Consider the following 14,417-nt stretch of genomic DNA (forward strand, 5'->3'; position numbering starts at 1 on the left):
TGTCCACATGGCCTTCTCCTCTGTGCCTGTCTTGTGTCTGCCGTCACTTGTCATTTGATTTAAGGCCTACTGGAATAATCCACGATGATCTCCTTATCTCAAAATCCTTAATTAAATCTGCCAAGACTCCTTTTCCAAATAATGTAACATTTCCACGTTCTGGGGGTTGGGACATGGACATGACTTTTGGTGGCCACCACTTAGCTCACTACAAGTACTCACTCATTCTGAAACTATACAGAGTCCAAATCTTAGTTGTGCTCCTTACTAGCTGTGTCCTTTGTCAGGATAATTAAATTTCCAGATAGGGAAAATTTAGATAATACCATCACAATATGCAGGTGTGTATATTTATTTATTTATAAATGTATATCCTTGAAATTTTTTTTTTTTTTTTGCATAGAAAAATGTCAGCAAGGATGCCATCCCAACTATATTATTTAGTTATCTCAGAGGATAGAATTGGAGGAGATTGGGTGGGGGTATAAAGAGAAGTTGTACCCATCTTAGAGGGTAGTTACAAGAGTTCAATGAAATTCTGTTCAAATGAACCTAGCGGAGCATTAGGCACATAGACGATGTTTAATTCATGGTTGCTCTAATAAAGTTATGTGTCTTGGAGACAATGTAGACACTAAAAGGAATTAAAAGAGATGAGTTTCTCAACATGTGTTTAAATCTTATTTGCTGTTCGTAGTTCTGAACCTTTAATATTTAAAAGTTAGAGTAAAGTTTAAGTTTCATTAAAGTTATGAGACCAGTGCTTGGCATTAAGTACTGGGAGGTATTTATCATTGGTGGGTCCTGGAATTTTCGTGATTTATTTCAGTTGGCTTTGAGATACATTTATGGATTCATTTGTTAGAAAGGGCTTTTGCCTTAAAGGGAAACATTCCAAACAGTTTGCCCTGTTAATTACAGATAGCTTTATTATCTCTTTTCCAGGCTACAAAGTAGAATTCTTATGTTCTTTAATAGGGTCATTTTGGCTTGGTCGTTTGTTTTGTTTATTTTCAGACAGTTATTGGGACAGGTGAGGACGTGAATAATCTCAGATTTCTGCAGACCATTAAAAAGAAAATAAATATAGTTAAATATTAATAGTTGTTAGTTTTATTTTTATAATGTCCCTTTAAAAACATTGGTGAAATAAAAAAGACAGACAATATCAGATGTTGACAAGGATATGGAGAAATTAGAACCCTCATACATTTCTGGTGGAATTGTAAAAAATGGTTCGACCATCTTGGAAATCAGTTTAGCACTTCCTCAAAGAGTTTAAACGTAGAGTTACTGGAAAAAACAGCAATTTCACTTTTAGGCATGAACCCAGGAGAATTGAAAACATCTGTCCAACACAAAATTCTGCTAACGAGTGTTCGTAATGGCAAAAAGTGGAAGTAACTCAAATGTCCTTTTGAGCAACTCAAATGTCAAATCAGCTAATGAATAACAAAATGTGGCTATGCATACAATAGAATATTATTTGATGATAAAAAGGAATAAAGTATTGATACATGCTCTAACAGAGGTGAATCTTTAAAACATGCTAAGTAAAAAAAGCCATTCACAAAACAGCACATATTGTATGATACCATTTATATGCAATGTCCAGAATAGGCAAGTGCATAGGGACAAAAAATAGATTGGTGATTACCTTGGACTAGGGCAGTGGGTTAGGGGAAAGAGGAGTGACAGCTAACCAGTACAGGGTTTTTTTAGTGGGTGATGAAAATTGATTGTGATGATGGTTACACAACTTTGCAAATATATTAAAAGCCATTGAATTGTGCACTTTAGGTGAATTGTATGGCATATAAGTTATATCTCAGTGAAACTGTTATTTTAAAAAATTGGTCAACATCTAAGTGCACTAGGATATGGTTTCTTTTTGTTGCTTAACCATCTCAAGAATTATCCAACTCCATTTTTTGTATTGTATATTACGGTGAATTTTTTTTTTTAACGCCACGCTTACTGTATGTCAGTTCTTTCCCATATATAACCTGATTATAAGGGTTGGGATACAAAGTTAAAGCTAACTATGATAGGTCTTAAGATAGGTCTTAACATTGTCTACTGTTGTCCTCTTTAAATGTTGTCTACTGTGCATTCCTTTCTTAGGACATCTAAGAGTCCATTGAAATGCCATATTCCAAAACTTATGTATTCCAGTGAACCATGTTTCTACATTCTTATGTCAGGTAGCTACCTGCCAGCATTACTTCATATGGTATCTTTAGACCCGTTAGCCATACCATGAGATGCCATTTTGCTATCCAGGCCCTTTCAGTCCAGCTGCTTTGAAAGAAGGCATTAGTAAACATGGATTCTTTGAGAGTCATCACTAGCAGTAGTGATTATTATTTTTATTATTAAGGGGTCTGAATCAGCAATTTCTTTTGTTATCTCGTATCATAAATAATACACTGTTGAACTTTATAGAACATAAAGATCTAATTGCTATTTATTGTAAGAGGTATAGGCCCTTGAAGGGAAAACCCTCATTTACGTAATACTAAGGTTTGGCTAAGCTCTGATGAGGTATAAAACAGCTGGTGATGAAGTAAAGAGTGGTTACATCCTGTGCAAACCTACACTGATTCCATCAGAGAAATCCTAACGTACCCTTTCACATGGGTAGACCTAAAACTATTGATGTAAGAGACGAAGGAATATAAAAATTAAAGCTATGGTAGTGTTTGAGGTGGAATGGCCTTATTGCCTTCCATTTTAAAGATAGGGAAAACTGGAACCCATTCTATCAATCCAGGGCTCTTCCACAATATCATGTTATTAGATTTACCTTAAGAACATAGATACTGTCCAATGGGCTTTAGCATCTTTTCTAAGTTTTATCTTAGTTGATGACTCATGGTTTATATTCTACTTCCTGCTTCTTCAGTCAATTCTATTGAAAAATTAAAGAATGAAAAGTAATGAATACTAACATCCATCCCTTCCCCATCCTATCATCCTTCACTAGAGCTTTCTGAGGAAATAAACTGAAAAGGGAGGCTGTTTGCAGTAGAACTCCAAAAAGAAGATCCTTCCCAAAAGTGTTTGGTCACAGTTCTTAATACAGGTAGCAGCATATGATTGGGGAAGGAATGGTGCTTGATATCAACTCTAATAACAAAACTTTTCATTGTCATTTTCCCCCCTAGTATCGTCCAGACTGTCACAACCATCCTCTCCTCAGTCAGGCTGCCCATCACCCACCATTCCAGCAGGTAAAGTCATTTCTCCATCACAGAAGCACAGCAAGAAGGCACTAAAGCAGGTAATCGTGCTATTCTATTTATCAGAATTATAATCTCCTACATTAAAAATACATGATTCTGGCAGTCAGTGAAAATTTCTTGAAAGGAGAAATTTTGTGTGGTTTCCCACTTTGTATTCAATAAGTTATGCACCTCTGTGTTATAGGTTTATGGTAGATACTCTTTTTATCGCATTTTAAAAGTTCCTCATTAGTTTCCAATTTGCTAAGAGGGGTGTGTGTATGTGTGTGTGTGTTTAAATAAGAGTAGGTATTGAATTTTTCAGGTTGAGTTTCTTCAGCATTTATGAAGATGATCAGGTAGCCTTTCTCTTTAAGTCAACCAATATATAGAATTCCAGGGCTAGACTTTCTAATGTTAATGTATTGTTAGCTCTCTGGAATAAACCCTATATGTTTTTTATATAATTTTTAATATGTTAATGGAATTTTATTATTTAAGATTTTAGCTTCGATTTTGTTATTTTCTTGTACTATCCTTATACAGTTTTGGAATCAGGATTGTTCTTAGCATCTAAAATAAGTTGTATAGCCCTCTATTATTTTTCTGATTTTTGGAAAAAATCATAGAAAGTATTTTTTTCCCTGAAAGTTCTGCAAATCTCACTTTTACAACTGTTTTCCTAGCATTTCAATTTCATCTACTACTACTGATCTCTTGATTTTTCTGATTTTTGAGCCAATTTTGGAAATTTACTTTTCTTAGAAAATGCTCCATTTCACTTGATTTTTTTTCAAATATTGGTATAAAGTTGTACATAGTATTGTTTTTTATGTTTCTCTTTTGTTCATCAGTGTTGTTCATTTGTGATGTATCTTCTTTTTATTCAATGTTACTTGCCGACTATTTTATTGGGCTTTTCAAAGAACTTGCTTTCTATTTTTTGAAATGCAAATTATCAGTAAATTTAAATTTGACTAATAATTAAGGACACAGACTAATTTTATCCTCAGATTAGTATATATAATACAGCTTAATTATAACATCAAGCACAAGCACTGTCAAGTATGTGGGAAAATGACTACTTGTAGTTTGCTGGTGGAATATAAATTCTTATAGCTACTTTGGAGAGAAATTTTATGTTTATTAAAATTTTAAATGCATATCCCCCATGACTAAGTAGTTAAATATTTGGGAACTTATCTTAGAAAAATGCATGTATTCATACATACTTACATACACACACACACAGGAAAATGTTTGCATTAAAGTTTGTAATAGCAAAAACTTGCAAGTGGATATATATATATATATGTGTATATATATATATATGAATTCCTTAATAAACAGCGGCATATCCATATGTTAGAAAATTATACAGAGTTAAAAGTTTACCTTGTAATTAAGTTTTTCTGTATGCATAGACATGGAAACATCACCACACTATAATGTTTAATCATTAAAATCAAGTTGTGTTACAACATTCATTAAAAACATACACATAGCCACATACATACCCAGAACAATAGTATATTTTTAATGGAAATATGAATCTGTATATACACAGAAACACATACATACAATGTAAGTGTAAAAAAAGCTCAATAAGGAAAAATAAATTGATGACTGTGGTTATCTTTGAGGATTGGGGAACAAGACTGAGTGGTGGGCAAAAGAGACTTTAGCTTTATGTTTGAATTAAATGGTAAAAATGTATTCATGTCGTAACTGTTTAATTAAAACTTTAAGGGAATTCTCTGGCAGTCCAGTGGTTATGACTCAGCGCTTTCACTGCTGGGACCCAGGTTCAATCCCTGGTCAGGGAACTAAGATCCCATAAGCTGTGCAGTGCGGCCCTAGATAGATGATTGATAGATAGATAGATAGATGGATGAGATAAAATTTTTTTAATTATGGGCTTCCCTGGTGGCGCAGTGGTTGAGAGTCTGCCTGCCGATGCAGGAGACCCGGGTTCATGCCCCGGTCCAGGAAGATCCCACATGCCGCGGAGCGGCTGGGCCCGTGAGCCATGGCCACTGAGCCTGTGCGTCCGGAGCCTGTGCTCCGCAACGGGAAGGCCACAACAGTGAGAGGCCCACGTACCGCAAAAAAAAAAAAAAAAATTTAAGTAGGTCTTAAAGTGTTTAAACCAAAAGTGCTTTTATTAAAAGATGTCCAAAAATTTGAATAAGGTTAATTACAATCTGCCTGGGTATCCTGCAGCACTTGTAATTTTACACATTCTTTGCAAGAGTTTAAGAAGTATGAGATGCACTTTGTTATAAAGCAGAAACTAACACACCATTGTAAAGCAGTTATACTCCAATAAAGATGTTAATTAAAAAAAAAAAAAGAAGTATGAGATGCCTCTTTTCCACAGAGAAAAGGCAAGTATTTTAGTAAAACTTGTTAGCTTATTCATGACATATATACTACTCTGTATTATTCTCCTGTAATCTCAGGAGTCAAATACTGTATTTTCTTTAAGGAATACCAGTATGAGAAATTATATAAATTAGATTGTTGGTATGTAAAGTAAGGCCTTGCCTCCAGTATATGTTTTTCATATTATTAGGTGAGAAAACTTATTTCAGTGTAAGTTATCCTTTACCCCAGTGAAGGTTTGTTTTGTTGTTTGCTTTTTAAATTTTAAACAGAATTAGAACAGGGTTTGTAAGGTACTGAGGGAGGGGAAAACCGAGTACAGTTCTGAAACAGAGAGGCTGTAAGTTATTTTGTTTTCATCATATATCTGAATTTACATGATCATAGCAGAAATAGATAAGATCAAGTGGTTCTATTAAATTTTGCCTTAACTTAGAATGACCTAGGTACTGTGAATAGAAAGGAATGAATACTAATGGCTGCCACACAGGAAGCTTACAAACATTTTCTGTTCTGATTGCAAAGAATGAGAGACAAGCTGTAATCAGTGATCAGACAGCACTGACATTATGCTTCTGCCTCACCTATTATAAATGTTGTAGGTGAACGTAAGCCAGATACCTGACTCTCTCAGTTTCTTTTCTCCACTGACAGCTTAGATCAAGGAGATCAAGTGTTGCCACTGTGCTTGCATGGCATAGCCAGAGGTATATGTGAATGTGGAAAGGAGAAAACCATATTGTGAAAAGGGAATGGAAGACAAGTAGGCAGTTATTCCACACTTTTCTACATGATGGTCGTGAAGGTTAAAGCTTAAACTGGCATTTTAATGAGGTCGTAGATGTTCAACTTTTTCCTGAAATGTAGTTTTACTTTCTTAGTTTCTGTCTTTTTTTCTTTTTAAACCCTTGAGTTTAAAAATAGCCTTTATATATCTTTATGATTAAAATCTGGGAAGCTATTTGTCTTTCTGTTCATTCTAAATAGTTTAGTATATTCTCTAAACTGAGAACATCACAGAAATTAAAATGTTCTGAAATAACCAGAAGGAATCACACTGTTCTTAGAACCCATGTTTTCCAGTCTTCCTTCCCTTCAGTTTACTGCATTGCTATAAATTGCTGAGATTTATTTGGTCATTGGGCCAAATCTTACTGCTCTTACCTGACATCAAATTCAAGTAGTTATTTACAACCTTTTGTTCAAATGCAGAACCTCTGAAACATACGTAAGCTAAATATTTACATTTCTACATAAAGTTGATGCAAATGGGACTCTTCTGGGTCCAGGGCTTAGAATTCTGTTTTCAGAATGATTGAAAACATCTAATTCTCTGCTACTACAAGTATGAGAAGTCCATGGCTTACTGGTGATTTTTAAGCTTTAAAAATGTTAATGACAATTTCTCACATTTATTTAAAGGAGAACATTGGTAAAAAAAAAAAATATCCAAACTCTTAAGGATTATTTAAGCCTTGCGTTTAATTAGTTTAGATTTTTGTTTACTTTGATGGATTTCAAAGAAATTGGATAATCAGCATACTCTTCTTCACCACTTAAAGTCATTTTTCTGTTATTACTAAAAACTGATTTGTTTTGTTTCTTACAGTCAGTTTTCTCTTTATAGGCTCTAAAACAGCAACAGCAGAAGAAACAGCAGCAGCAGCAATGCAGGCCAAGCATGTCCATCTCCTCCAACCAGCACCTCTCTCTGAAGACTGTCAAAGCAGCCAGTGACTCTGTACCTGCCAAACCTGGTAGGCAGACTGAATGTCTTTTCAGTGAAAGTTTCTTTTTCCAGTATTTTTGTATACCAAATTCATATACTGTATCCTTTATTTTTTAAATTACTGTATTATATTACTGCCAGATCATCAGTATAAATCCTTCTAGGGTAGAGGGGGAAATTTATGCAGAGTAATCATACAGTTGTTAAAAAATACATCCTTGGGATTTGCATGTTAGAATAAGATCAATGACTAACTTCCAATATGTCTAAACTAATAATATTTGAAAGCCTCTAATTAGTAACTTTATAAAGCTGATGTTTCCAAGATGCTCACACTGAACTCTTCACTGGTTCTCTTCTTTAAAAATAAAAGGTTTTCCTAAGAATTCTTGATACATTTGGGTTTCCATTGGACATATCCAGAGGCCTTTGGATTTTTTGTTGTTGTTGCTTATTTTGTTTTGAATTTAAACTGGTCTAGATACAGGCTTTGTATTTTATTACACAATTTAGTTTGATGCCAGCTGATTATATGAGTTGGCCAGATTTAAACTGTCTTGCAGAACTTTGCATTTTTGTTAGGAAGGAAATTTACCACCAGAAGCAAATAATGTGCTGGGAGGAGGAAAGGGATTTTATTTTACTTTTTGACTCCTAATTCTCAGACTCAGAACACATTTGAAGGGTCACATTGCCGCATACATAACTCCTTTGGTTAGCATTGAATGATTTAATTGTTCATTTGATTGATTATTTGTTTCTGTTTATACCCTCAGGGTCATATTTTATATATTTTTTTAATATATTTTTATATATATTTTTTCCCCTAGTGATATGGGAAGGAAAGCAATCTGACGGACAGTCAAGCAGCCCTCAGAACTCAAACTCTAGCTTTTCTTCTTCAGTTAAAGTGGAAAACCCTTTGCTAGGCCTGGGAAAGAAGTCATTCCAGAGGTCTGACAGGCTTCACACAAGTAAGTTAATTTACAAAGACCTCAGTTCTCGCACCTTAAATTTTCAACTCTGTGTTTGAAATACATCAGCTGTTTGGCTTAATTGCTCCTTCCTGTTCACCTTTGAGCTCTTGACTGTTTTCATGTTCTTCCTATCCTGTCTATCAAACTTCATTTCAGAATAAGATCTGTTATCAGCCATTTTGTGGTTTATTTCTCTTTCTGACAAGAGGTTTCTTTATCCAGCATTATTTACCTTTTACCTCTGGGTACAGAAAGGTAGAAGGTCTTATAATTAAACATGGCAAACTGAACCCCTTTTCCTGCTTCCTCTAAAATCCCACTATAAAATGAGAATATGGAAATACAAAAGATTAAACCCATTAGGGTGAAGAAAATAAGGAGATAACAGATGGACAGGAAATACCAACAGATTTTGAAAGATAAAAAAACTGGATGGAGTCTTTCACAGAGCTGAGGAGCAGATGCCAGTAGTCAGCAAGCCAGCTGAGCCTGTAGAGCACCAGAAAGGTTTATGAATTGGAGATACCATATCAAGGATTGAGATATCTTTCTCATAGTAGAGAAAGATGAAGCATAGGGTTGAAAAGAAAAACCTTTGAAAGTTAATAAGAAGAAGTTTGATGCCTCAGCCTAGCAGGAGACAGGAGATTTATTTTGAGGTGAAATTAAATCATCTAGACTTGAAATTCAGAGACAACACACATAACTGGGGACAGATAATGAGGCAATGTACCGGACTCAGGGAAATCAAGTAAAATACAAATACTAAATAGTGATCCTCCTGCTTGCTTGGTTTCCAGAATGTTAGTAGTGAGGCATATTTCTACCTCCATTACTCTGTTCCTCCTCCCCACCTATGCTTCAGCAAGAGATTGTGGGATTGGTACCTAAAGAAATTGAATAGCCTCAGAAAAAAAATCCCCAGGCAAATTTATAGATTCACAACTAAAAGAGATCATCTTGATCATACTTCTGTGGAGCTCACCAGTCTACAAGATGCACCCAGGCACCCAAAATTTTCAGTCTTTTTAGTGCCTCTCTTTTACTTGTGATTACTAAGGATCACCTTTGAAGAAAACCTCCGTCATGAGAGAATCTGAAATACAGACTCAGAAGAAACAGACAGTTCAGGAAGGAGAAAACTTAATAAACAAATAACTTTAAAAACTATAATATCCACAGAAAGAAAAGATGATACTGCATCCATGAAAGAACAGAATACTATTTTAAAAATCAGAAAATAAAGAGTACCAGGATATTAAATAACATGGTAGCAAAAATTAAAAAATTTTAATAGAAATACGAAAAGTTAGAGGTGAAGACATTTCCCAGAACATAGGTCAAAGGAGAGAGAAGGTAAGAAAGTAGGAACACCAATCTAGGCTGTCCAATGTCTTAAATAGTAGGAGTATCAGAAAGGAAGAACAGAAATTGAAAGGAAGGTAAATGGTAAGAGAAATAATACAAGAAAATTCTGTAGAATTGAAAGCCACAGATTCCAGACTGAAAGTACGTGATTCCTGTCAAGAAACATGAACATAAAGAAACCTGTTCCAAGACCATTCTTTTGAAATTTCAAAACGTCTAGGATAACGAGAAGATTCCAAAGAGAAAAAAGTAGTTCACATATAAAGATTCAAGAATTGGGATGGCAGACATGTCAACAGCAACATAGAAGCTAAACGATAGTGCAGCAATGCCAACAAAATTCTAAAGGAAAGTTATTTTACATTCATTTATATAAAACAGACCCTTCCAAAGTATTAAGTATGAGAATAGAATTAATATTTTCAGACAAGTTCTTTGTAAAAATCTGGTTTGAATCTAGGTGGGATTGTAAATTGGTACATTTTTCTTAGAGACAGTATCTGCCTTAAACTGAATATGCCCTTTGAGCATCAGTCGCACTGCCAAAGATTAAAAATATTCATTTATTGGGACTTCCTGGTGCTCCAGTTGTTAAGACTCCATGCTTCCAAGGCAGGGGGCATGGGTTCGATCCCTGGTTGGGGAACTAAGATTGCACATGGTGTGTGGCGTGGCCAAAAATTAAAAAAATAAAAATATTCATTTAGTCAACAAATACTTATAGAAGGTATACTAATATGCCAAGCACAGGTTTAGGGCCCAAGAGATGTGGTGATAAACAGAACAAAGTTTCTTCCTTATAGAGCCAATATTCTACTTAAATTCAGTTAAAGTCACAATTTTAGTGTCTTCATTCAATTGCAGTTGAAACGTGGAGTTACAAAATTAAAGTATGGGCCAAGAATTTCTGACTTTCATAACACAACTAGGAAAAATTAACTATAAAAAAAGAAGGCATGGTATATTTAAGTTTGACCTAATGGCCAAGAAATAAATGAAAATTCATCTTCTTTCATGCAAATAAGGTTGTATGAAAAATAAATGAGTTAATACATGTCAGTGTTTAAAATAGTGCCTGACACTCAGGAAGCCCTATATAAATGTGTTTACTGCTGCTGTCATCGATCATTGTTGTTATAATTACTACTAATATTTCAAATTTATGGAGACCTGCATTTTTGGAATACTGATAATGAACTTTATAAGTGTACTGTAGTTATTCAGCACAGAATTCTGTGTAGATTGGATCAAGCTTGTTTATCTAAAAAATAGTTCAGCCTTTTCCCCCCCTTGTTTTTTGGGCTGCTTTTGGTATGGCTTGATTTATTAATAATTGAGAGAGATGTGTTTAAATCTCCTATCCTAATGGTGGCTTTGTTCAGTTCTCCCTGATGTTCTATCAGTTTTCATTTCACATATTTTGAAGCTACCTTATATTAGATATTTTCAAGTTGAAAATGTTCTTGGTGGATTGAACCCCCCCCCTTTTTTTTTTTTACCTTGTCAATCTCTGATTAAGTGTTTTACTTAAAGTGTCTTTTGTTTGATATTACTAGTGGTGCACCAGTTTTCCTATGGTTAGTTTTTGCCTGTTACATTTTTACTTTGTTCATTTCTATGTCCTTGTACGTTAGGTATATCTCTTTACACAGCATATAGCTAGCTGAATTTTCTTTATTTTCAATTCAGTATGTAAATCTTTTTTCTTTGGTGAATTTTATCCATTTATATTTATTGTGATTGTTAATCTATTTGGACTTGTTTCTACAATCTTATTTTTTTGTTGATCGTTGTCCTGATTTTTTTGTTTGTTTGTTGTTTCCCTTTTTTTTAAATGAATAACAATTTTTTTTTTTTGGCTTGCCTCGACTTTTTTTTTTTTTAATTTTTATTGGAGGGATTTCCCCGGCAGTCCAGTGGTTAAGAATCCGCCCTTCCCCTGCAGGGGGCTCAGATTCCATTCCTGGTTGGGGAACTAAGACCCCACATGCTGCTCAGTGCAGCCAAAATAAATAAATAAATAATTAAAAATTTTTTTTTATTGGAGTACAGTTGATTTACAACTTTGTGTTAGTTTCAGGTATACAGCAAAGTGATTCAGTTATACGTATACATACATTCATTCTTCTTTAGATTCTTTTCTCATATAGGTTATCACAGAATATTGAGTAGAGTTCCCGGTGCTATACAGTAGGTCCTTGTTGGTTATCTGTCTTACATAGTAGTGTGCATGTGTTCATCCCAAGCTCCTGATTTATCCCTCCCCACCATATTTCCCCTTTGGTAACCCTAAGTTTGTTTTCTATATCTATAAGTCTGCTTCTGTGTTGTAAATAAGTTCATTTGTATTTCTTTTTAATTATATTCCACGTATGAGTGATATCATATAATATTTGTCTTTGTGTTTCTGACTTACTTCACTTAGTATGATAATCTCTAGGTCCATCTGTGTTGCTGCAGATTGCATTATTTCATTCTTTTTTATGGTTAATATGTCATTGTATATATGTACGATGTTTTCTTTATCCATTTCTCTGTTGATGGACATTTAGGTTGCTTCCATGTCTTGGCTGTTGTAAATAGTGCTGCAATGAACATTAAGGTGCATGTATCCCTTCGGGTTGTGGTTTTTTTTTTTTCCAGATACATGCCCAGGAGTGCAATTGCTGGGTCATATGGTAGTTTTTAAGTTTTTTAAGGAGTCTCCATACTGTTCTCCATGGTAGTTGTACCAATTTATATTCCCAACAACAGTGTAGAAGGGTTCCATTTTCTCCACACACTCTCCAGTATTTATTGTTGGTAGACTTTTTGATGATGGCCATTCTGCCTGGTGTGAGGTGATACCACATTGTAGTTTTGATGGGTATTTCTGTGATAATTAGTGATGTTGAGCATCTTTTCATGTGTTTTTTGGCCATCTGTATGTCTTCTTTGGGGAACTGTCTATTTAGATCGGTCCTGTGCCCATTTTTTGATTGAGTTGTTTGTTTTTTTGACATAGAGCTGCATGAGCTGTTTGTATATTTTGGAGATTAATTCCTTGAGAATTCCTTGAGACTGTCTTTTCTCCATTGTATTTGCTTGCCTCCTTTGTCATAGATTAGTTGACCATAGGTGCATGGATTTATCTCTGGACTTTCTGTCCTGTTCCATTAATCTATATTTCTGTTTTTGTGCCAGTACCATGCAATTTTGATTACAGTAGCTTTGTAGTATAGTCTGAAGTCAGGGAGCCTGATTCCTCTAGCTCCATTTTTCTTTCTCAAGATTGCTTTGGCTATTCTGAGTCTTCTGTGTTTCCATACAAATTGTAAACATTTTTGTTCTAATTCTGTGAAAAATGCCATTGGTAATTTGATAGGTATTGCATTGAATCTGTAGATTGTTTTGGGTAGTATAGTCATTTTGACAATATTGATTCTTCTAATCCAGAAACATGGTATATCTCTCCATCTGTTTCTGTCATCTTTGAATTCTTTCCTCAGCATTTTATAGTTTTCTCAGTACAGGTCTTTTGCCTCCTAAGGTAGATTTATTCCTGGGTATTTTTTTCATTTTGATGCAGTGGTAAATGGAATTGTTTCCTTAATTTCTCTTTCTGATCTTTTGTTGTTAGTGTATAGGAATGCAAGAGATTTCTGTGTATTAATTTTGTATCCTTCAACTTTACCAAATTCATTGGTGAGCTCCAGTAGTTTTCTGGTAGCCTTTAGGATTTTCTGTGTATAGTATTGTGTCATCTGCAAACAGTGATAATTTTACTTCCTCTTTTCCAATACAGATGCCTTTTATTTCTTTTTCTTCTCTGATTGCCGTGGCTAGAACTTTCAAAACTATGTTGCATAAAAGTGGCGAGAGTGGACATCTGTATCTTGTTCCTGATCTTAGAGGAAGTTCAGTTTTTCACAACTGAGAATGATGTTAGCTGTGGGTTTGTCATATATGGCCTTTATTATGTTGAGGTAGGTTCCCTCTATGCCCACTTCCTGGAGAGTTTTTATCATAAGTGGGTGTTGAATTTTGTCAAAAGATTTTCTGCATCTATTGAGATGATAATATGGTTTTTATTCTTTAGTTTGTTAATGTGGTGTATCACATTGATTGATTTGCATATATCGAAGAATCCTTGCATCCCTGGGATAAATCCCACTTGATCATGGTATATGATCATGGTATATTGTTGGATTCGGTTTGCTAGTATTTTTATATGTTGTCCATTTTAATTCCTTCATAGTTTTTTTTCTCTCTCTGCTGGGTTTCATATACATTCTATTTCTGTTCTATTAGTTTTAGGTGTGCAACATGATTTATATATGTATATAGTGCGAAATGATTACCACTGTAAGTAAACATTCATCACCTCACGCAGTTACTTTTTTTTTACCTTGTGATGAGAACTTTTAAGATTTATTCTTTTAGCAAAAAAGTGGCCATCTTGATTTTCTTCCAGAACTATGGAAGTACTTTATAACAATTTAGCACTGATCGTTTTCTATTTGGACTTAAATAATATTATTATCTGACGTTTCGCTTCTTTGTTTTTAATCTCACAGATCAGGCACTAGAATGCTGTTGTTTTATGCAAGCATGTCTATCTTTCTCCATTGTATTCCAGCCCATCCATCTGCAGTGATTTTCCTTCCTGTAGTACAGGTTTTTGAGAACTTTATTTAGAGCATGTCTCTTGGTAGAAAATGCCCTCAATTTTTGTTTATTTCTATAAATATCTTT

The 14,417-nt window shown here is 34.5% G+C and overlaps 1 protein-coding gene across 5 annotated transcripts in view; it reads left to right on the forward strand.

The window, feature by feature from the left end:
- Positions 1-14,417, forward strand: part of ASXL2 (ASXL transcriptional regulator 2) — a 129,644-nt gene that overhangs the window by 92,936 nt on the left and 22,291 nt on the right. For all 5 annotated transcript variants that reach the window (XM_022574272.3, XM_089923385.1, XM_089923386.1 and 2 more), the window contains 3 exons: positions 3,168-3,283; positions 7,237-7,366; positions 8,169-8,312. In XM_022574272.3, the coding sequence (XP_022429980.1) occupies positions 3,168-3,283; positions 7,237-7,366; positions 8,169-8,312 (390 nt within the window). The remainder of the gene's footprint in view (positions 1-3,167; positions 3,284-7,236; positions 7,367-8,168; positions 8,313-14,417) is intronic.

This window comes from Delphinapterus leucas, chromosome 13 (assembly GCF_059928025.1).
Source record: "Delphinapterus leucas isolate spDelLeu-1000000601 "Yukka" chromosome 13, BTC_Dleu_Yukka2, whole genome shotgun sequence".
NCBI classification, from domain to species: Eukaryota; Metazoa; Chordata; class Mammalia; order Artiodactyla; family Monodontidae; genus Delphinapterus; species Delphinapterus leucas.